Source organism: Sus scrofa, chromosome X (assembly GCF_054392235.1).
Source record: "Sus scrofa isolate SSC_HxYL_T2T_F1_AM1 chromosome X, Sscrofa_HxYL_maternal_Yorkshire_Landrace_v2.0, whole genome shotgun sequence".
Lineage (NCBI taxonomy): Eukaryota > Metazoa > Chordata > Mammalia > Artiodactyla > Suidae > Sus > Sus scrofa.
Window position 1 is genome coordinate 30,186,754 of NC_139401.1, and position 21,841 is coordinate 30,208,594.

Sequence of the window (21,841 nt, forward strand, 5' to 3'; positions counted from 1 at the left end):
TTGCAACAATTCAGTTACATCTTTAGGCTCCTCTTCTAATTCTGAATACTTTGTTATTTCTTGTAACTTCCCCTACTGAAGTCTTGAACCCCTCAAAGTCATCCATGGGGGTTGGAATGAACTTCTTGTAAACTCCTATTAATGTTGTAATTTTGACCTCTTCCCGTGAATCACAAATCTTCTTAATGGCATCTAGAATTGTAAATCCTTTCTAGTAGGTTTTCAATATACTTTGCTCAGAATAGATCCAGCAGAGGAATCACTCACCATCAATGGCAGCTCTAGCGATACAAGATCTATTTCTTAAATAATAAGACTCAAAATTCAAAATTACTCCTTGATCCATGGGCTGCAGAATGTATGTTGCATTAGCAGGCATGAAAACAACATTAATTTCATTGCATGTCTCCATCAGATCATCTGTGCGACCAAATGCATTGTCAATGAGCAGTCATGTTTTGAAAGGAATCCCTTTTTGAGCATTAGGTCTCCACAGTAGGTTTTAAAATAGTCAGTAAACCGTGTTGTAAAGCTGTGATCCAGGCTTTCTTATTCCATTTATAGAGCACAGATAGAGTAGATCTTGTATAATTATTAAGGGCCTAGGATTTTCAGAATGGTCAGTGAGCATTGGCTTCAACTTAAAAGTAACCATCTGTATTAGCCCCTAACGAGAGCATCAGCTTGTCCTCTGAAGCATTGAAACCAAGCATTGACTTCTCACTAGTTGTGAAAGTCCCAGATGGCATCTTCCTCCATTTTAAGGCTGTTTCATCTACATTGAAAATCTGTTGTTTAGTGTAGCCATTGTAATTAATTAGTTTAGCTAGATCTTCTGGATAACCTGCTGCAGCTTCTACATCAGCACTTGCTGCTTTACTTTACCTTACACTTTTATGTTACAGAAACAGTTGATTTTTATTTCCTTAAACTTCATGAACCAACCTCTGCTAGCTCCAGACTTTGTTTCTGAAGCTTCCTCATCTCTCAGCCTTCATAGAATTGAATCAAGTTAGGGCCTTGCTCTGGGTTAAGCTTTGGCTTAAGGGAATGTTGTGGCTGGATTGCTCCTCTGTCCAGACCACTCACACTTTCTCCATATCAGCAACATAAGGATGTTTCACTTTCTTATCATGTGTTCGCTGGAGTAAAATTTTTAGTTTCCTTCAAGAATTTTTCCTTTGCATTTACAATATGGCTAAATATTTGGTGCAACAGGCCTAGCTTTTGGCCTGTCCTAGCTTTAGACATTCCTAGCTCACTATGTTTAATTATTTCTAGCTTTTGATTTAAAGCGAGAGACATAAGACTCTTTCACTTGAATACTTAGAAGTGATTGTAGAATTATTAATTGGCCTAATTTCAATATTGTTGTGTCTTGGGAAATAGGGAGACCCGAGGAGAGGGAGGAGAGAGATGGGGAACACTGGAGTACTCAGAACATAAACATTTATTGTTGCTGTTCTATATAGGTACCGTTAATAGCACCCCAAAAGAATTGCAAAGTAACACCCAAAACCACTAATCATAGGTCATTTAACAAATATAATAATGATGAAAAAGTATTAAATATTGCAAGAATTACCAAAATATGACACGGGAACACAAAGTGAGCAAATGCTGTTAGCAAAATGGCACCAATAGACTTGCTCAACACATGCTTGCTACAAATCTTCTATTTGCAAAAAACTCACTGACTGTGAAGAGCAGTAAAATGGAGTATGCCCATTGTTTGGTTTATGCCTCTGTGACTATAAACATTTTGGCTACTATAGCCTGAGAGTTCATTAATTTAGTCTAATAGCCCCATCATATAATTGGGTCCAGGATTATATATTAAGATATCTACTAGCTATTTTTCAAATGAATTATCAAACCAAGTTTGTTTATCTTTTTAGGACCACACCCATGGGCATATGGAAGTTTCCAGGCTAGGGGTCCAATCAGAATGGTAGCTGCTGGCCTATGCCACAGCCACAGTAATGCCAGATCTGAGCCATGTCTGTGACCTACACCACAGCTCACGGCAGTGACAGATCCTGAACCTATTGAGTGAGGCCAGGGATCGAACCTGAGTCCTCATGGATGCTAGTTGGGTTTGTTACCAGAGTCACAATGGGAACTCCTCTTTTTCACTCTTGACTCTGTTTCTCTTCTAGTTTTGTCTCATCTGGAGACCTAACAAATACGCCTTATGATTTTGTCTCAATTTACGTAATTTCTTTAGTTTCATAGAATTTTAAAGCAGAGAGGGAAAGGAGACTAAATGGCAACAGGCTTCGCTACACCCAGCCCTTGTTTTATACATGAAGAAGACAAGTGAAATTGTAATCACATGGCCAAGGTAATTTGACAGCCAGTCCTCATTGCAAATCCAGGTTATTAGACATCAAAGTCTAGATACCTAGGCAGCCCCACTGTGCCGTTTCCTTCCTTGTAAATCTGAATATTCAGGGCTCCAATCTCCCAAGCCCATTGTTGTTTTCACTGCATCTCACATATATCACACCCTTCTACTAATCTAGCAACTCAGCCACAACACACACACCCCTCGTATGTTAGTGTTATGTTAGTAGTGGATAGATTTTTTTTTTTTTTGTCTTTTGTCTTTTTAGGGCCACACCCACGGCATATGGAGGTTCCCAGGGCCAGGGAATGAATCCGAGCTGAAGCTGCAACTTATTCCACAGCTGCAGAAATGCCAGATCTTTAACCTAGTATGCCGGGCCAGGGATCAAACCCTTGCTAACTAAGAAACAAAGCTGGATCCTTAACCTAGTGTACCACAGTGGGAATTCCTTTTGGATTTTATTTTTGTTTTTTTTTTTTTTTGTTTTGTTTTTGTTTTGGCTGTGCCTGTAGCACGTGGTAGTTCCCAAGCCAGGGATGGAACCCGCACCACTGCAATGAATCTTTACCCAGCCGAGCCACCAGGAGACGCCTTCATGCCCAGTTTTCTTGCTGAGGAACAGCCTTTCATATTTCATAGAATCTGAGGTAGTGAGACTATTCTTTTTAGGTGTGTCTTTATTTATTTATTTATTTATTGTCTTTTTAGGGCCACACCCATGGCTCATGGAGGTTCCCAGACTAGGGGTCGAATCAGAGCTGTAACCACTGGCCTACACCACAGCCACAGCAACGAGGGACCTGAGCCACCTCTGTGACCTACACCACAGCTCAGGGCAACGCTGGACCTTTAACCCACTGAGCAAGGCCAGGATGGATCCCACATCCTCATGGATACTACTCATATTTGTTTCTGCTGAGCCACAATGGGAATTCCTGGTGTGTCTTTATTTTGCTCTCTCTCTGGGGTGGATATAAAATCTCTTCTACACCCATTCTGGCCATTTTTTGATGCTGATGAGCCCTTTGCTGCTCTGTTCTAAATGTGGCTCCTTTGTAGATAGATAATCTGGTTTATTGTCTGGAAGTTTTTAACATTATATCCTTATCGTTAATGTTCCATAGTTTTACTATGATGTGCCTGAGTTTGGATTTATTTTTACTTATTCTGTTAGGTACTTGGATACAAGTCTGTCTTCAGTTCTGGAACATTCTCAGCAGTTATCTTCAAATATTGCTTCTCAGCCATTACCTCCATCCTCTCCTGGAATTGCTATTTTATGGATATTGGAACCTTCCAACCCACCCTCCATGTCTCTTTACTGCCCTTTTATATTTTTTAAATCTCTTTGTTTCTCTGTGCTGCATCCCTGGTGAGTTTCTCAGTATCTACCTTACCTTGCCAAATTCTCTCTTTAAAACAGACGAGACAAAAACTTTTACATTGTGAAATATAAGATATATACAAAAAAATGCATAAAACATCAATGTACAGCTTAACAAATAACTCCAAAGGGAAGACTAGTGTGACCTCACCTGGGTCAGGAAACAGCACACTACCAGGAATTCTTTGTGTCTCTCCCAGTCACAGCCTCCTTCCTTTCCCCTACGTAACAATTGCCGTGACTTTTATTATAGTCACTTTCTTTTCTACATAGTCCTAACACTTAAATGTGCAACACCAGAGTTTAGTTTTACATGTTTTTAATTCGTTATATCTTAAAAATATAAAAGAAAGAGACTAATACATTATGCAATCTTTTATCTGTCCTCTTTCACTCAGCTTTATAGTTGGGAGATTAATCTGTATTGTTAGATATAGTTATTGTTTCGTTCTTTTTCATTACCATGTAGAAATACCATGTATGGAAATACTAATTTATGTATTATCTCTGCCTACTCAATGGTTTATCTCAGAGTTCCTGTTGTGGTGCAGTGGAAATTAATCTAGTATCCAAGAGGATGCGGGCTCAATCCCTGGACTCGCTCAGTGGGTCAGGGATCTGCCTTTGCCATGAGCTGTGGCATAGGTTGCAGACATAGCTCAGATCCCGCATTGCTATGGCTGTGGTGTCATAGGCCAGCAATTGTAGCTCCAATTTGACCCCTAGCCTGGGAACTTCATATGCCACAGGTGTGGCCCTAAAAAGCAAAAAAAAAAAAAAGAAAGGTCTATCTATCTCATCTATTATTTTTTTTTTTTGTCTTTTTGTCTTTTGTCTTTTGTTGTTGTTGTTGTTGTTGTTGTTGTTGTTGTTATTGTTGCTATTTCTTGGGCCGCTCCCACGGCATATAGAGGTTCCCAGGCTAGGGGTTGAATCGGAGCTGTAGCCACCGGCCTACGCCAGAGCCACAGCAACGCGGGATCCGAGCCGTGTCTGCAACCTACACCACAGCTCACGGCAACGCTGGATCGTTAACCCACTGAGCAAGGGCAGGGACCGAACCCGCAGCCTCATGGTTCCTAGTCGGATTCGTTAACCACTGCGCCACGACAGGAACTCCTATTATATTTTTTTAATTTCACTCAGTAATTTCTAGAATCTTTAACTGGCTATTTTTTTGTGTCTGTTTTTGTCTTATTTCTCTTTTGATTTGTAATTCATGAGGTTTTAATTGTAATCATATGTTAATTTACCTCTTTGAGTACTTTTAGCACATACTTTTGTCAGAGTAGAATGAATTCTATTCTAGCTGTTACATTTTGTTGACTAACGTCATTTTTTTCCCTTCCACACATTTTTACTAAAAGTGACACTTGGAATTCCCTTGTTGCTCGGTGTGTTAAGGATCCCACATTCACTGCTATGGCTGTGGTTACTGTAGTGGTGTGGGTTTGATCCCTGGCCTGGGATGTTCTACATACATGCCATAGATACGGCCAAAAAGAAAAAAAAAGAAGTGATAACTGCAAGCTAGCATATGAGATGCAGTAATATCTAATTTATCAAAAAGTACATTTTTTAATTTAACCAATTTTAATTGAAGTATAATTGACTTACAATATTATATTAATTTTAGGTGTACGACATAGTGATTCAGTGTTTTTATACATTACAAAATGATCGCCACAATAAGTCTAGTTAGCATGTCATGATATAAAATTATTACAGTATTATTGATTATATTCCCACTGCTTTATGTTAATTATATCACCATGTCTTGTTTATTTTATAACTGGAAGTTTGTACCTCTTAATCTCCCTCATCTTTTTCACTCATCCCCTTTCCCCCTTCCCCTCTGGCAACTAGCATTTGATTTTGTTTCTTTGAGTCTATTTCTGTTTTATTATATTTATTCATTTGTTTTATTTTTTAGATTCCACATATAAGTGAAATCATACTATATTTTCTTTCTTTGATTTATTTCACATAGCATATTGCTTTCTAGGTCCATCCATGTTTTTTAGTTTATTTTTGCTTTTGTTTCTCTTGCCTGAGGAGACAGAGCCAAAAAATATTGCTAAGATCCAAGGTCAAAGAACACTCTGCTATGTTTTCTTCTAGGAGTTTTATGGTTTCAGGTCTTGTTAAAGTTTTTAATCTATTTGGAGTTGGATTTTGCATATGATGTGGGAAAGTAGCTTGGTTTGATTATTTTGCATGTAGCTGTTCTGTTTTCCCAACACTATGGCTAATGTTTTAATAATAGATTTCTTTCTGTATTTTGGAATTTTCCCTTCTGATATCATTTCCCATTAAGCCAATATCCTTAGTCAGCAAGTAGACAGTTGCTTGTTTTCCATCATCCCTAAACAAGCAAGAGTGTACCACCTAGCCTCTAGCTTCAAGCACTGATGATATTCTTGGTCTACAGAAAACACTTTGGATTCCTTTCCTCTGTAAGAGTCAGTTCAGGCCACCATTCCTGCTCTCTGACACATACATACATACATACAGAAAAATGAATCAGAATCTATCATGCCTGTGGCCTCAGATCCTACTCAGTCATGCATTTCTGTTTGTCGACATCAGTACTGTTCTCTATTTAACATGTGCTATTGTGGTTTTCTCTTACATTTTGTTATCTGATTTTTCAAGTACAAACTCAGCCATCTCTGTTGATAGGGATATTTACCCCTTTTTCATCACCAAGAAAATTCTTCTTTTTTCTCCCTACCCCCTGGCATGTGATTCATCTAAGTCTGACATTTTCACATCTCTAGGTCCCTATTTTCATTATTAGTAAAAAGGAATTGGGACACATGATCCTTCAGGTGTTTATGAGGCTTTAAACTCATATTAAACTGCCTAAGTTTGTCCCACTCTTTCAAGTTGGAAAATGTTCTTAGTAGTGGAAGATAATTGAAGCAAAATAGATCAGTAGTTTTGTCTTCCTTCTATCATGTGTGCACTATCCTCCCCAAGCTGTGCTTCTCCCTTCCTGTTCACCATCTTTTTCTAAATATTATTTCACAAAACAAAATTCTTTGGGGGGCCTTGATTATGATTATGAATTTGAGCTTACTTTGGATTTGAGACTTCCATATTCCTCCATTCTGTCACTAGGATATAAGTTCCCTGAGGCCAGAGTACCTATTTGCCGTGTTCACCAACCACTCTATCTCAGAGTCTGGCATGTAGTAGATACTCAATAAATATTGTTTACATGCCAAATCCTATGTTATGCCATTTTTGTCTATTAAATATGTACTTCAAAAATTGATCCTTATATCCTTCCTTTTTTTAGTATCCTTTTCTCATCTCTTTGGTGTGATTTATGATTAGAGTGTTAAGATTTCCTTTTTGGAGTTTGTCATCCCTCTTGAGCCATTTTAGGTAAAAGCCTCATATATCAGTTAATTATTGCTGCATAACAATATTACCACAGATATAAGCACCTTAAAACCATACTCATTTATTATCTCAGTTTCCACACATCAGGAGTCCAGGCAAATCTTAGCTGTTTCCTTTGCTCGTGTTCTCAAGAAGCTGCAGTCCAGATGTCGGTTGAGGCTACAATTTCATCTGAGGCTCCATCTGCTTCTCGGTTTACTCAGGTTATTAGCCAAATTTAGTTCCTTGTGGTTGTAGGACTGGGGGTTTCAGTTTCTTGTTAGCAGTCAGCCAAAGGCTACCCTTATTTTCTAGAGGCCACCTGCAGTTGCTTCCCATGTGACAACTTCTAATATGGTCCTCTGCTTCCTTAAAGCCAGCAAAGGAGGGAAAGAGTCCAGAAAACAGGTGTGGCAATGTAGTCACATACACAACATCACATACTTCCCATCACCTTTGGACATGTCCTTTTTGTCAGAGGCAAGTCATAGATCCCACCTTGCTCAAGGGGAAGAGATCACAGAAGGACATGAACAGCAGGAGGCGAGGATCATGGGGCCACCTTAATTAAGAATCCAGAAGTTCTCATTGTGACCCAGTAGCAATGAACCCGACTAGTATCCATGAGGAAGCATGTTTGATACCTGGCCTTGCTCAGTGGCTTAAGGATCCAGCATTGCCTTGAGCTGTGGTGTAGGTTGCAGATGCAGCTTAGATCCATTGTTGCTGTGGCTGTAGTATAGGCCAGCAGCTGCAGCTCTGGTTCAACACCTAGCCTGGGAACTTCCATATGCTGTGGGTGTGGCCCTTAAATTAAAAAAAAAAAAATCTGTCTGTCACAGCCTATAAACATTGTTCATGAACTTTTGTAATCTACTTTCTTGGAAAGTATACTTTCTGAGTGAGAGCCTTTAATTTTAATTCCCAAACTTGTTACTGAAGTATTAATAATTCAGATTACATTTCAGAAATAATGGTTTCTCAATTCAATGCTGTGTTCCTGTTCTCCTTTCTTTGCAGTTAGAAATGCTATAGAGGAGTTCTCTTGTGGCACAGTGAGTTTAGGAAGGATCTGACATTGTCACTTCAGCAGCTTGGGTCACTCCTGTGGCCCGGGTTCAATCCCTGGCCTGGAAAGTTCTACATACTATGGGCATGGCCAAAAAAGATTTTTAAAAATTTAAAGAGTTTCCACTGTGGTGCAGTGGATTAATGATCCAGCTTGTCTCTGTGGCGGCACCAGTTGGATCCCCAGCCTGGCATGGTGGGTTAAGGATCCAGCGTTGCTGCAACAGTGGCATATGTTGCAGCTCCGGCTCAGATTTGATTCCTGGCCCAAATCCACATGTCATGGCCACACCTGCAAAAGAAAAAAAGATTGCTGTAGAGTTAGATTTTGCATTTGTAATCATGTAGAAGTTAAGGAAAGTATAAATTATATATATAATGTTACATGTTACTGTAGCATACACAAAATTATGTTTACTATGCTTAATTGTTAATTTGAAGCAACTTAAGGGTAACCTTAATTTTACATTTTTTTCCACACTTACTGATTTTAACCATAACTGCATTGTAAAATACAACTCCCTTGCATCCTGAAATATCTACTGTTATCCATGGCAATGGCATTCATGTCAAGGAGGTTTTGAGGGAAAGTAGGTTTGCCTGCTATGACATGACATGACATCAGATCTCCTTATTTTATTTATTTATTTATTTGCTTTTTAGGGCCACACCCACAGCATATGGACATTCCCAGGCCAGGAGTCTAATCGGAGCTACAGCTGCTGGCCTACGCCACAGCAACAGCAATGCCAGATCCGAGCCACATCTGTGACCTACACCACAGCTCACAGCAATGCCGGATCCTTAACCCACTGAGCAAGGCCAAGGATTGAACCCGAAACCTCATGGTTCCTAGTTGGATTCCTTTCTGCTGCACCATGACAGAAACTCCATGATCTACTCATTTTTAACCTCATCTTTCTTCATAGCCTGTTACTTAGCCTTTGTCTTTCCAGGTTATGTGTTTAGTTTTTGCATAATTTACTTCTCTTGTCTGGTTATCATTGAACTTATTCTTCTTTTTACCCTCTCCTTTCTCTTACGTTTTTCTCTAGAGAGCCACTGTTAGGCTTGTTTGCAGCTTTCCCAGTGGATCGTGATTTAGCATAAGGGTTGATTCATATTTTTAGTTGAGCTGAAGTATTGAGTCTTTGTATTTATGATGTAATTGAAAATAACATTTGATATCAAGTAGACAGTCACCTTCTATCTATCATTTTAGGTTTCCATTCCTGTACTCTATCTTTCTGCTCATCTTCAAAGTATTATACCATCTTCCACTTTATCTCCTGCCTCTGGATTGAGAAGACCACCACATCTTTTGTGAATTTGGAGGTTTCTCTCTCTTTTTTTTTTTTTTGGTCTTTTATGGGCTGTGCCCATGACATATGGAGGTTCCCAGGCTAGCGACCAGTAGAAATGAGGTACATCAGCATTTGATTTCCCAAAACATAAATTTACACTAGCTGGTAGCCATAGGACCACTCATCTAGACTTCTAGCTCAGTAGCTTTTGAAAATTCATTATTTACTCACCTAAAACCATTGAAAATATGCACATTTCTTGGTTAGATGCCATGTAGATCCAGAGTCTATTTTAGAGTTATGGAGAAAGAACATCTGTTTTTCCATTTAAATCTAGAACTATGCTGTCCACTGTGGTAGCCACTACCCACACGTGACTGTTAAGCACTTGAGATGTGGCTAGTCAGAGTTGAGATGTGCTGTAACTGTGAAATGCATAACCAATTTCAAAGAATTATGTAACAGAGATCTCAATTTTTATACTGATTGTTGTAATGATATTTTTAATATATTGGGTTAAGCAAAATGTAATGTAACCTTTTAAATATGATAAGTAGAAAATTTAAATTATGTGTGTGGCCTACATTAAATTTCTATTAAATAGCACTTGTCTAGAAAATCCTTTATATTTTCTAGTCTTTGGCAACTACTATCTCTGAATTGTTTGCTTCCAAAGGGTGTTTAAGAATTGAATTATCTCCAAAAGCAAAAAATATACTTAGTTCTCCTTGATAGTCCAACCATGTACCTAATTATATAATGTATCAAAGTTAGGAAGTATATTAACAACTTCTTTTTTGGGAGGAGGCATTGTGTTATAGTCCTTTGTCAGGTATTTGCTAAATTGTCTTTTCTCCCATTATTAAAGTCTGGTTGTATTTGCACAGTGATATCAATCTGTTCCTCAAATAATTTTTTATAGCTGAAAATCCACTGTATAAAAAGAACAACTGTGATGTTCTGTCAACTTTGCAGAAGCATATAGTGACTTGTTCTCATAGCAGCTGTGAATGATAGAATGTATCAGTATGGTCAGCATATCGTTTGTTTACATCCTGAAAATTAATGGCAGGTAGGGTAACCATTTGTAATTAATTCACTGAATTGGGTACAGGGAAGCAACCAACAAAAAAGTACACTCCACTTCCTTCACTTAATATCACCTGATATTTTGGTTTGGGGTGACTCTGAACACTTTTTTTGACCACACTTACAGCATGTGGAAGTTCCTCAGGCCAGGAATCAAACCTGTGCCACAACAACAACCTAAGCCACAGTAGTGACAACACCAAGTCCTTAACCTGCTGCACCACCAGGGAACTCCCCCCAGGATATTATCATCCCCAAAAGTAACTCTGTTACCCCAACCCTCAGCAATCACTAATCTCCTCTTTGTTTCTATGGATTTGCTTATTCTGGACATTTCATATAAATGGAGTCATACAATGTGTTGTCTTTGGTGACTGACTTCTTTCACTTAGCATAATGTTCATCCATGACGTAGCAAAATTTCACATTTATTCATGGCCAAATATTTCCCATTGTGAGGTTATACTACATGTTGTTTATCCATACATGAATCATTGGAATTTAGCTGATACTCTTTAACACTTAAAGAATTGGTGAAGCTAATACTTCTTTCAGTAAGAACCTTCCCGTATACTTCCTGTATTTAGTAGTTTGTTTAGGTAACTGTTGTTAGAGTCACCACATGACATAGGTGAATAAATGAAGTCTCAGCAAGCCTAACCAGTATGCCTGAGATCACATAGCAATTAAGAACTAGAACTCGAACTCAAGCCCAGTTCATCTGACTCCAAATTGTCTGTTTTCTTCCTTATTGCCATAGTTGTGCATCCCTCTCCACCCCATCCCTTAGTGATTTTGTAGTCAAGAATAATTACTTTTTCATTAGCTTCTTTGCTCACTTTTTTGTTGTGGTTGCTAGATTTAATATACTATTAGATATGGCAAATGCGCTTGGAAAAAACTTTCAGGGTGGCTCTCCCAGTAACTTTGTGGATGAGATCAGAATGTATTCTGGATGATAATATACCTCAGTAGTTTAGCAACAGGTAGACCAGTTGTACAAGAAGCAAATTGCTCAGTGCATTAATGTCTACCTACAGGGGTAGGTCCAAAGGTGTACTGGAGGGCTCTCTTCTCTCTCATGAAAAACTTCCATAATGACCTAGATAAAACTATATTTGTGTTAGAAGACCTAAGTTATGATATTTGTAGAAGTCCCAGAGTTGACATTTTTTTCAGTTTTTTTTTTTTCCCATCTGGTAGTGTCATTCATAGAAGTTATGCTCAAAAACTTTCTCTAAGTTCTCATTGTGGCTCATTGGGTTAAGAACCTGACCTAGTGTCCATGAGGATGTGGGTTTGATCCCTGGCCTCGCTTAGTGGGTAAAGGATCTGGTGTTGCAAGCTGTGGTGTAGGTCACAGCTACAGCTCAGATCTGGTGTTGCTGTGACCGTGGTATATGTATATAGTTGCAGCTCTGATTTGACCCCTGGCTAGGGAACTTCCCATATGCCATGAGTGTGGCCGTAAAAAGAAAAAAAAAAAAACTTTCTCTATAGTGATAACATACAGTTTCTCTCAAATTTCTTTTTCCCCATAGGGTTCGGTAGCTATAGCTGGTGCTGTTGTTCGCTGGCTAAGAGACAATCTTGGAATTATAAAGACCTCTGAGGAAATTGGTGAGTATGTTCTAACAAAGGGTTAGAATCTTGAAAATTTTATATATTTTACCTGTGCAACCTGTTAACACTTCTACTTTGCCCCATATGTGACATTAAACTATGGATCCCTTTTGATTTTGATTGATCCCTATTTGCATTTGATTTACCTATAAGACTATTTTGTGTAGATTTATAAAACAATAAATTGACATCAGTAGTGGAGGTTATTAATAAACTGGCAAGGCAGGGTATACAAATTGCCCAAATGTAAAGCTGAGCACCAAAGATTGTCAGAATATGCAGTTAAATTTATCTGATGAGAAAGAACTCTTAGAGTAAGAATTAAAACTCCAGTATGGAGTTCCCTTGTAGTGTAGTGGGTTAAGGATCCAGCATTGTCACTGCAGCAGCTCAGGTTGCTGCGGTGGTAGAGGTTCAGTCCCTGGCCCCAGAACTTCCACATGCCACGGAGTTTTAATTAAAAAAATAAACTCCAGTTCCTATAATTTAAGTATTAATATGGCTATTTTCAGAGTATTGATATTGATATTTTCAGATGATGGGTAATTATTTTGAACTCCCTACCCACTCTCATCTACTTGTTTAATTTCACCTAAAAATGAGACAATCGGGAAGACATTCCCAATTAGTTATGCTGTGAGCCACATGGCAAGTCCAACATTCCCAATTAGGAACACACTGAAGGCCACTTCTTCATCTGCTGGTTAACAACCTTAAAAATCATGGAAATGAGCTAAAATATCTTAATCCAGCTCCTTTATTTCTTGGGCTGGGTGGGTTATGTTTTAGTGGAGGGTGTTCAGTGCGGAAAAAGTTGCTTTTGTTTCTCCCATATTCTGCTATAATTAGGAACATTTTGCTATACTAAATAATAGGAAACCAAAATCCCTGTCCTAATGTTTTAAACATGTGTATTTATTAACTAAAATAAGTAGCATATATTAGAGCAATTTTTGTTTTGTTTTTAATGCTAGAAAAACTTGCTAAAGAAGTAGGTACTTCTTATGGCTGCTATTTCGTCCCAGCGTTTTCAGGGCTGTATGCACCATATTGGGAGCCTAGTGCAAGAGGGTAAGAATTTAAAATAAGGTATGCTTTTGTTGGTCTTGATTTATTTACTATATTAGCCAATAACTTATATGTTAATAGTTTTCTATTTTCAAATATTGAGGAAGCCTTTTCTACCTGGAGAGTATAATTTCAGAACCTTTAAATTCCAAGAAGTTATAAATAATCTGACAGTAAGCCCTTGCCATATTCACATTCATGTTAGTGTTATCTTTTATCTTTAAGATACCTGTAAGTTATGTACCAAAGGGACATCATCTAGATAAATACTGATTGGGTTTTATACTACTGTCATCTATTCAGATAGATCATGAATTTTTCCATATGGGAGTGCAGGACCATAGACTATAAGTACTTTCTGAGCTATTTAATGTTTATGTCCAGTTTTGTTTTTTTAATGTCTATTTTTCGACCTGCACATTTCTAACTACCAAATTCAACCTTTCCATAGTTAGGACATTTCTCATTTATTCCACTCTAATCTTAAAAATCTTTGCATATATTTTTAGGATCATCTGTGGGCTTACTCAGTTCACCAATAGATGCCATATTGCTTTTGCTGCATTGGAAGCTGTTTGTTTCCAAACCCGAGAGGTAATAAATAGGGGCCTTTTCCTTGTACTTATACTACTTTTATTACTCTTAAACAAATTGTATGTTAATGCTTGAAATTTATTCAAGACTTTATAGTGAATTTACTAAATAGTTAATAAATGTAAGTTTTTGGTCTTTTTCCAGCTGCCATTCCTTTCTAAGTTCCTGTTATCTGCCAAGCACTGGGAATTTTACAGTTGGGGGGAATACTGACTGGTACATATTAGGCAAAGAAAACAGTAGTAACAACATAGGCATCGTAGCAAGAAATCAGAATGCAAAATAAAGTGGTTTGGGTTGGCTGGATGTAGAGGTGAACACAGAGAAATGTTTGGTTGTAATCAGATCAAGGAGGGCCCTGAAAGACCAACCTCTTTAATTATGTTCATTGTACTGCTTTATATAAGATTTTGGATGCCATGAACCGTGACTGTGGAATGCCACTCAGACACCTGCAGGTAGATGGAGGGATGACCAACAACAAAATTCTCATGCAGCTCCAAGCAGACATTCTATATATCCCAGTAGGTTAGTAAGTCTTCATTTCTTTAAACTCCAAGAGTAATGCATCATTTGGAAGAAGTGTGTTTTAGGCATACGTAACTGCAAAGATACTGATGGAGCTCTCTTCCTTCAGTGAAGCCCTCCATGCCTGAAACAACTGCCCTGGGAGCCGCCATGGCAGCAGGAGCTGCTGAAGGAGTTGGTGTATGGAGTCTTGACCCTGAGGACTTGTCAGCTGTCACAGTGGAGCGGTTTGAACCTCAGATCAACGCTGAGGGTACTTTTTAAAAGTATACCATGCAGGAGTTCCTATTGTAGCTCAGCAGTAACAAACTCAACCAATATCCATGAAGACTTGGGTTTGATCCCAGACCTCGCTCAGTGGGTTAAGGATATGGGGTTGCTGCAAGCAGAGGCATAGGCTGCAAGTGCTGCTGGGATCCCACATTGCTGTGGCTGTGGTGTAGGCCGGCAGCTATAGCTCTGATTCGACACCTTGCTTGGGAACTTCCGTATGCTGTAGGTATGGCCCTTAAGAAAAAAAAAAGTTTCCTGTGCAAAATGAAAGAGAGTTTGCCTTTCGGTTTATTCATATGAAACTGAATAAGGGAGTTCCCGTCATGGCACAGTGGAAACAAATCCAACTAGGAACCATGAGGTTGCGGGTTCAATCCCTGGCCTTGCTCAGTGGGTTAAGGATACAGTGTTGCCATGAGCTATGGTGTAGTTTGCAGATGCAGCTTGGATCTGCCGTTGCTATGGCTGTGGCGTAGACCAGCAGCTATAGCTCCAACTGGACCCCTAGCCTAGGAACCTCCAATATGCCATGGGTGCGACCCTAAAAAAAAAAAAGAAGAAGAAGAAACTAAATAAGATAGTAGCAAATGCTACTATTTCATATTTAGCTACTAAGCACATTGGGCTACACTAAATGTGTGTGAATGAGTGAAATAGTTCCTTCTTTTTTTTTTTTTTGGCCACACCCACAGCCTGTGGAAATTCCCCAGGTAGAGATCAAACCCTTGCCACAGCAGTGACAACAATGGATCCTTAATCTCTAAGCCACCGAGTAACTCTCTTTCCTTATTAAAAAAAGAAAAACTTCAAAATCACCTTTTTACCATTCACTTCTGCTGTTTACAGTCCTTTCATGTACAAGGATAACTCTGCCACAGTCAACTCTAGCTTGTTAGTATAACCTTTTTCTTCCCCTAGAGCATGCAGTGCCTTGATGTGGAATCTCAGGTCCCAGACCCAGGATTGAACCTGGGCTACGCAGTGAAAGTGCCAAGTCCTAACTACTGGGCCACTAGGGAACTCCCAGCATAGGTTTTTTTTGACAGTGAGAAGAGAGTTGTATCAGCCACAGACCTCTTATGTCTACATCTGACCATCTTTGGTGGGGCAGACCAGTTTTAGGACAGGATTAACTATGCTAAGGGACATTCTGATAACTTTTAAGCATAGCAGGGCTAGCCTGACAAAAGCAGCAACAACTTCTATAAATGAGCATTAAATATTTGATTCACCATCCTAACAAAGCTAAGCCACAATACCTTTATTAAAGTGACCAATACCTTTATTAAAGTATTGTGATGCATGCATCTCTTGAATTCAGTAAAAAAATTGAAATATTGAGTATAAAAATAAGGTTTTATATAATGAATTTCATTTTAAAACTTCCTTAAAACCTGTGTATAAAATAGCATCAGGAGTTCCCGTCCTGGCTCAGTGGTCGATGAACCCTATTGGCATCCATGAGGACACGGGTTTGATCCCTGGCCTCGCTTAGTAGGTTAAGGATCCAGCATTGCCAAGAGCTGTGGTGTAGGTCACAGTTACAGCTCGGATCTGGCATTGCTGTGGCTGTGGTATAAGCCAGTGGCTACAGCTCCACTTGGATTCCTAGCCTGGGAACGTCCATATGCCACAGTGTGGCCTTAAAAAAGACAAAAATATGTTGCAACAGAAGAAATGGTGGGGGAAAAACTGTAATTGTAATGTATACATGTAAGGATAACCTGACCCCCTTGCTGTACAGTGGGAAAATAAAATTAAAAAAAAAAAAAAGACAAAAATAAAAATTAAAATTAAAAAAAGAAAGGGCAGTTTCCTCTCATTAGGAAGAGTGCAGCATATGTGTACATACCAGTGCCCATTTTTGTTTAGTCTTTTTTTAAAAAAAGTTTTATGGAAGTATAGTTGATTTACAAGGTTGTGATCATTTCTGCTATACAACAAAGTGACCCAGTCATACATATACACATATCCATTCTCTTTCAGATTATTTTCCCACATAGATTATCACAGAATAGTGGGTAGAGTTCTCTGTGCTATACAGCAGGTACCTGTTGGCCTGTCATTCCATATACCTCAGTGTGCATATGCGCTTAGTCCTCTCATTGTGGATTTCCACCTTTAAAGACATCTCTTCTCAGTGTTCCTGTCGTGGCGCAGTGGTTAACAAATCTGACTAGGAACTATGAGGTTGCGGGTTCGATCCCTGACCTTGCTCAATGGGTTAAGGATCAGGTGTTGCCATGAGCTGTGGTGTAGATCACAGATGCAGCTTGGAACCTGCATTGCTGTGGCTCTGGCGTAGGCCAGCGGCTGCAGCTCCGATTCAACCCCTATCCTGGGAACCTCCATATGCCAAGGCAGCAGCCCTAGAAAAGGCGAAAAGACCAATCAATCAATAAATAAATAATAAGACATCTCTTCTCACAGGACTGCAATTTGAATCTTGTGAGAAATCAATATTTGTCAACTCCTTTGACCAAAAATAATTCTCCTCCTAGTCTTTCCATATTATAACATACCTTTCCCTATGTCCCAAGCTCCTCTGCCACCTCAAAAGAGAAAACAGATCAAATAGAATTCCCCTTTCTAATTCATCACCACTTGCTTGTGAATGGCCAGATCTTAGCACATAGCCTTTCTCCCTAACTCCCTTCATCCTGCAAGCTGTGCTGAATTTCCCTCGAACTTCCAAGCAAGCTTCTCTCCTAGTCACTGGCCATCAGTAGCACCCATATTTTCCCAAATCAGAGTTTTAAAAAAAAAGATATTCTGGAGTCCTGGTAAAGCTCCAAACTTTAATACATGTAATAAATATCATTTGAATACACGTAATAATTTGTTAAGAATATTGAGTGTGGATGGAACTAGGGACTCTCATAGTAAGTGAAGTGCATAAAAAAGAGACAAATACCATATGATATCACTTATATCTGGAAAATAATATACAGCACATATGAAACTTTCCACAGAAAAGAAACGCATGGACTTGGAGAACAGACTTGTAGTTGCCAAGGGGGAGGGGGAGGAAGTGGGATGGACCGGGGGTCTGGGGTTAGTAGATCCAAACTATTGCATTTGGAATGGAAACCAATGAGATCCTGCTATATAGCACTGGGAACTATAACTAGTCACTTGTGATGGAGCATGATGGAGAATAATGTGAGAAAAATAATGCATTATATATGTGTGTGTGTGTGTGTAACTAGATCACTTTGCTGTACAGAAGAAAATTGACAGAACACTATAAATCAACTATGATGGGAATAATAAAAATCATTTTAAAAAAAAGAAGAATGATGAGTGAACCTAAGTATGGTACTTAGAACATCTTACCTTTCTTATGAGTGGTTTTCCTACCCTCTATTTCCAGAAAGTGAAATCCGTTATTCTACGTGGAAGAAAGCCGTGATGAAGTCAATGGGTTGGGTTACAACTCAGTCTTCAGAAAGTGGTAAAAATGTTTTTATTATTATTGCTACTTTGTCTTAATATGTTTAATGGCTTATTTAAGTATATGACCATTTATGCTTAGCAAGGCTGCTCTAAATAAAAGCATTAGTATATGGTCATAGTTTCTAACATTTTGAAAACACTTTTAAAATTCTAAACATAAAATGTAAATTATCAGGTTGATATACTTAACTCCATCCTGCCTTATCTTTCCTTATTTGTTGATTCCTGGTACTTCGATTGATAGTTTTCTAAGAGCCAAATTATTTCTAGTTTCTTCTTAATGAAAAAAAAAATCAGCTAGACTCTTTTTTCCTCTCCGTGTCTGACTTTGCCTTTTTGGGGGGCTGTCTTCATGACCTGAACCAACCAAAAGCTACATTAATTTCGGAATGTATTTCATCAATTCCTAGACTGCTTCCAAGTTCTTAGTGAGTGTATGTTATGAGAATTCATTGGAATCAGAGGAAGAAAAGTACCTAACATAGTAAATTAAAAATGCCATTGTCTCTGCAATGTCAAGACATAGATTTAATCCCTGACCCAACACAGTGGGTTAAGGATCCAGCATTGCTGCAGATAGCCCTGAGCTGCCTTTAATAGCGAAATGGCCTTAAATATTCCTTTAATGTGGCATATATTTTAATCCTTTGTTAAATGCAAGGTTTGGAGCATAATGAATGGAACAGTGGCCGAAGTGAGTATAGAACCACTTGTGATGTATTTGGCTTTTGGGAGAAGCTTCTGGTATCATCTACCGCAGGCCACTGTGGTCTCTATTTTCAGTCCCAGATGTTCCTATTTGAAGCTTTTGTTTATTCTCCTAAATAAGCTTCATACCCATTTTCTTCTAATATTTTGTTCAGAGATTCACCTTTCTAAGAGAGTGGCAAGACCTTTCTTGCTAAGATTGTTTGCAGTTTGGAGACTCTTTATAATTAAACTCAGGAGTTCCTGTCGTGGCTCAGCAGTAACTAACGAAACTAGTATCCATGAGGATATGGGTTCCATCCTTGGCCTCAGTGGGTTAAGGATCCTTGTTGCTATGAGCTTGTGATGTAGGTCGCAGACGCGGCTCTGATTGGACCCCTAGCCTGGGAATTTCCATATGCCATGGGTACAGCACTAAAACGCTAAATAAATAAATAAACAAACAAACAAACAAATGACCCTAAAACATAAAATAGACTTCTCAATCATAGGTATTTTTGTAGCACAGTGCTAGTTGCTGTGCAAGATATGACAGGTGTGCACTCTGATTTATTTTCTCGTTGCCTTTAATTAATGGCTCAGGCAAATTTGAGTTAAAATGGTTTCTTTGACTAGGTGGATTTTTTTTTTTAATGGCACAATCTTTCCTGTGTCCCCACCCCGCCCCCCAGCTCCAACCTCAGTGCCATACACACATTTCTCCTTACTAGCAGGTGAGGATATAATTTTACTTGCAAAATTCCAACAAAACCAATTGATCATTTTCTCTGTTTGCTTACCTCATCTTGTCAGTGAATTTTTAATGCCAAGGAAAAGTTGATAAAAGAAAATTATACGATTTATTTGGTTTCTGCTATTAGCATTGATTATAAAGTAATTAAGTTTTTTGAGAGCTTTAAATTTTTCAAGCTTTGTTTTTCTCTCTATTAGACTGCAGCAGATTTAAGTCAAAGTTTGAAAAATACTTTGAGTAGGAGTTCCCATGGTACAGCGGAAACGAATCCAACTAGGAACCATTGGGTTGCAGGTTCGATCTCTGGCCTCGCTCAGTGGGTTAAGGTTCGGACATTGCCCTGAGCTGTGGTGTAGGTCACAGATGTGACTCTGGATCCTGATGTAGGCCGGCAGCTCTGGCTGTGATGTAGGCTGGCAGCTGTAGCTCCAATTCAACCCCTAGCTTGGGAACCTCCATATGCTGTGGGTATGGCCCTAAAAACAAACAAAAAGACCAAAAAAAAAAATCTTGAGTAGAGTTATGAAAAGCAATCTAATGTATAATATTTTGAGACTCTCTAAACTGTATAATAAGCATGGAATAGTAATATTCAGTTGGAGAAATGCTATTTGTATTCCCTAAGCAACATAAGCCATATGATATAGCAATACGCTCTATGGTAATAGCAATACAGACAGAATCCTATTTTAATAATCTTGAAAGGGTATTTGAATTGCTACTTGGTCTCTCATCCTCTTTAAATTGCTTTAATTTATGGGAAGAATATTATGTTCGCTTAATTTCCAAAACACTTTGCCATTTTTTAAGCAATTATATTTGCTTTCTTTAAATGTATTATAAAGGATTTTTAACGTACATTCAGTGATTGGGGGTTTTATATTTTTTGGAGAGAGCTTATAATAAATGATGACTTTATGGCTTTATACTCCAAACCCACCAAGACAACATTTTTTTTTTTAAAGTGTTAAATATTCTAGACACAAAATTTTTATTTATTTATTTTTCTTTTTTGGCCACCTTGTGGCATATGGCATTCCCAAGCCCGGGGATCAGATCTGGGCCACAGTTGCAATCTAAGCTGCAGCTGTGGCAACACTGGATCCTTAACCCATTGTGCTGAGCCAGGGATCAAATCTGCATCTCAGCACTGTCAAGATGCCACCGATCCCATTGTGCAATAGCAGGAACTCCTATAATTTTTAAGTTCAATATATACATATATGTGGAATATTCTTTAGAAGAATATTCTGAGAGAATATTCTGAGAGAATTGAGGTTAGAAAATATTTGTAAAAAGTGTTCTAAGGCAATATTTTGAAATATAGATTCCTACAATTTAGTTTTTAAATTATAGTAACACTAATATTCAGGTACATTGGATCTGTAATTTGAATTTGAGGGGAATTGGGTTGCCCACTTAGCAGCTTTTGGGGAAGAATCAAGAAGGCTAAAATCAACAGCCTCCCAAAAAGTTCTCCATCAGCTTTCTTTGGCTTTGCTAGTAGAAGGCTTATGTTGGTCTTTATGCATTATGTTCTTGGCTACTTGTGGAATGCTGTCTGTATTGTTTGTGAACTGTCATAAGCCTTCAATATTGATTCTGTTTTTAATTTGAAGTGATAACTCTTTGCTAGCTTCTATGAATATATGATTTTATAACTTTGTTTTGCTATCATGTGATTCTTAACACAAATATTGTAATTATGTGTCTCTCTTTTGGTTTGCTTGACTGGAATTCCCTCCTACTTGGATGACCACAGGTGACCCTAGTATCTTCTGTAGTCTACCCTTGGGCTTTTTTATAGTGAGTAGCATGGTAATGTTAATCGGAGCAAGGTACCTCTCAGGTCAGTTCCTCTTTAAATTAGACAATTTATTAGTTAGCATTAATGTATTTGTGTATTTTTCAGTGTTTTTCCTTTTTCCTGTTCTTGGGAATCTGGAAAATCCATTAAAGGTCTAATTAGCTAGACCAATTAATCTTTGGGGGTAGTCAGATATAAGGACTGTGACTCTGTTTTTATTCTCTTATTTTCAGTAGTTGATGATTCCTTTGAGGGACTACTTTCTGCTGTTAGCTGCAACATTAAGCACAAGTAAAAATACTACTGTTAATGGTTAAATTAAAAGACTTTCAGAGTGACAGATGACATGTAAATTACTGCATTTGAATCCAACTAAATTGGCTTTCAAATGTACCTAAGTTGGGAGTTCCTGTTGTGGCACAGTGGAAACAAATCCGACTAGTATCCATGAGGATGCGGGTTCTAT

General features: G+C 38.4%; 1 protein-coding gene across 34 annotated transcripts in view; it reads left to right on the top strand.

The window, feature by feature from the left end:
- GK (glycerol kinase) overlaps window positions 1-21,841 on the top strand; it is an 88,348-nt gene that overhangs the window by 56,678 nt on the left and 9,829 nt on the right. For 17 of the 34 annotated variants that reach the window (XR_014834529.1, XR_014834530.1, XR_014834531.1 and 14 more), the window contains 7 exons: window positions 12,127-12,205; window positions 13,183-13,279; window positions 13,786-13,870; window positions 14,278-14,398; window positions 14,508-14,651; window positions 18,045-18,125; window positions 21,331-21,417. Coding sequence is in view for 17 of the 34 variants with exons in the window: in XM_013986029.3 (XP_013841483.1) it covers window positions 12,127-12,205; window positions 13,183-13,279; window positions 13,786-13,870; window positions 14,278-14,398; window positions 14,508-14,651; window positions 18,045-18,125; window positions 21,331-21,417 (694 nt within the window). In the remaining 17 variants the exon portion in view is untranslated. 34 annotated transcript variants of the gene reach the window in all.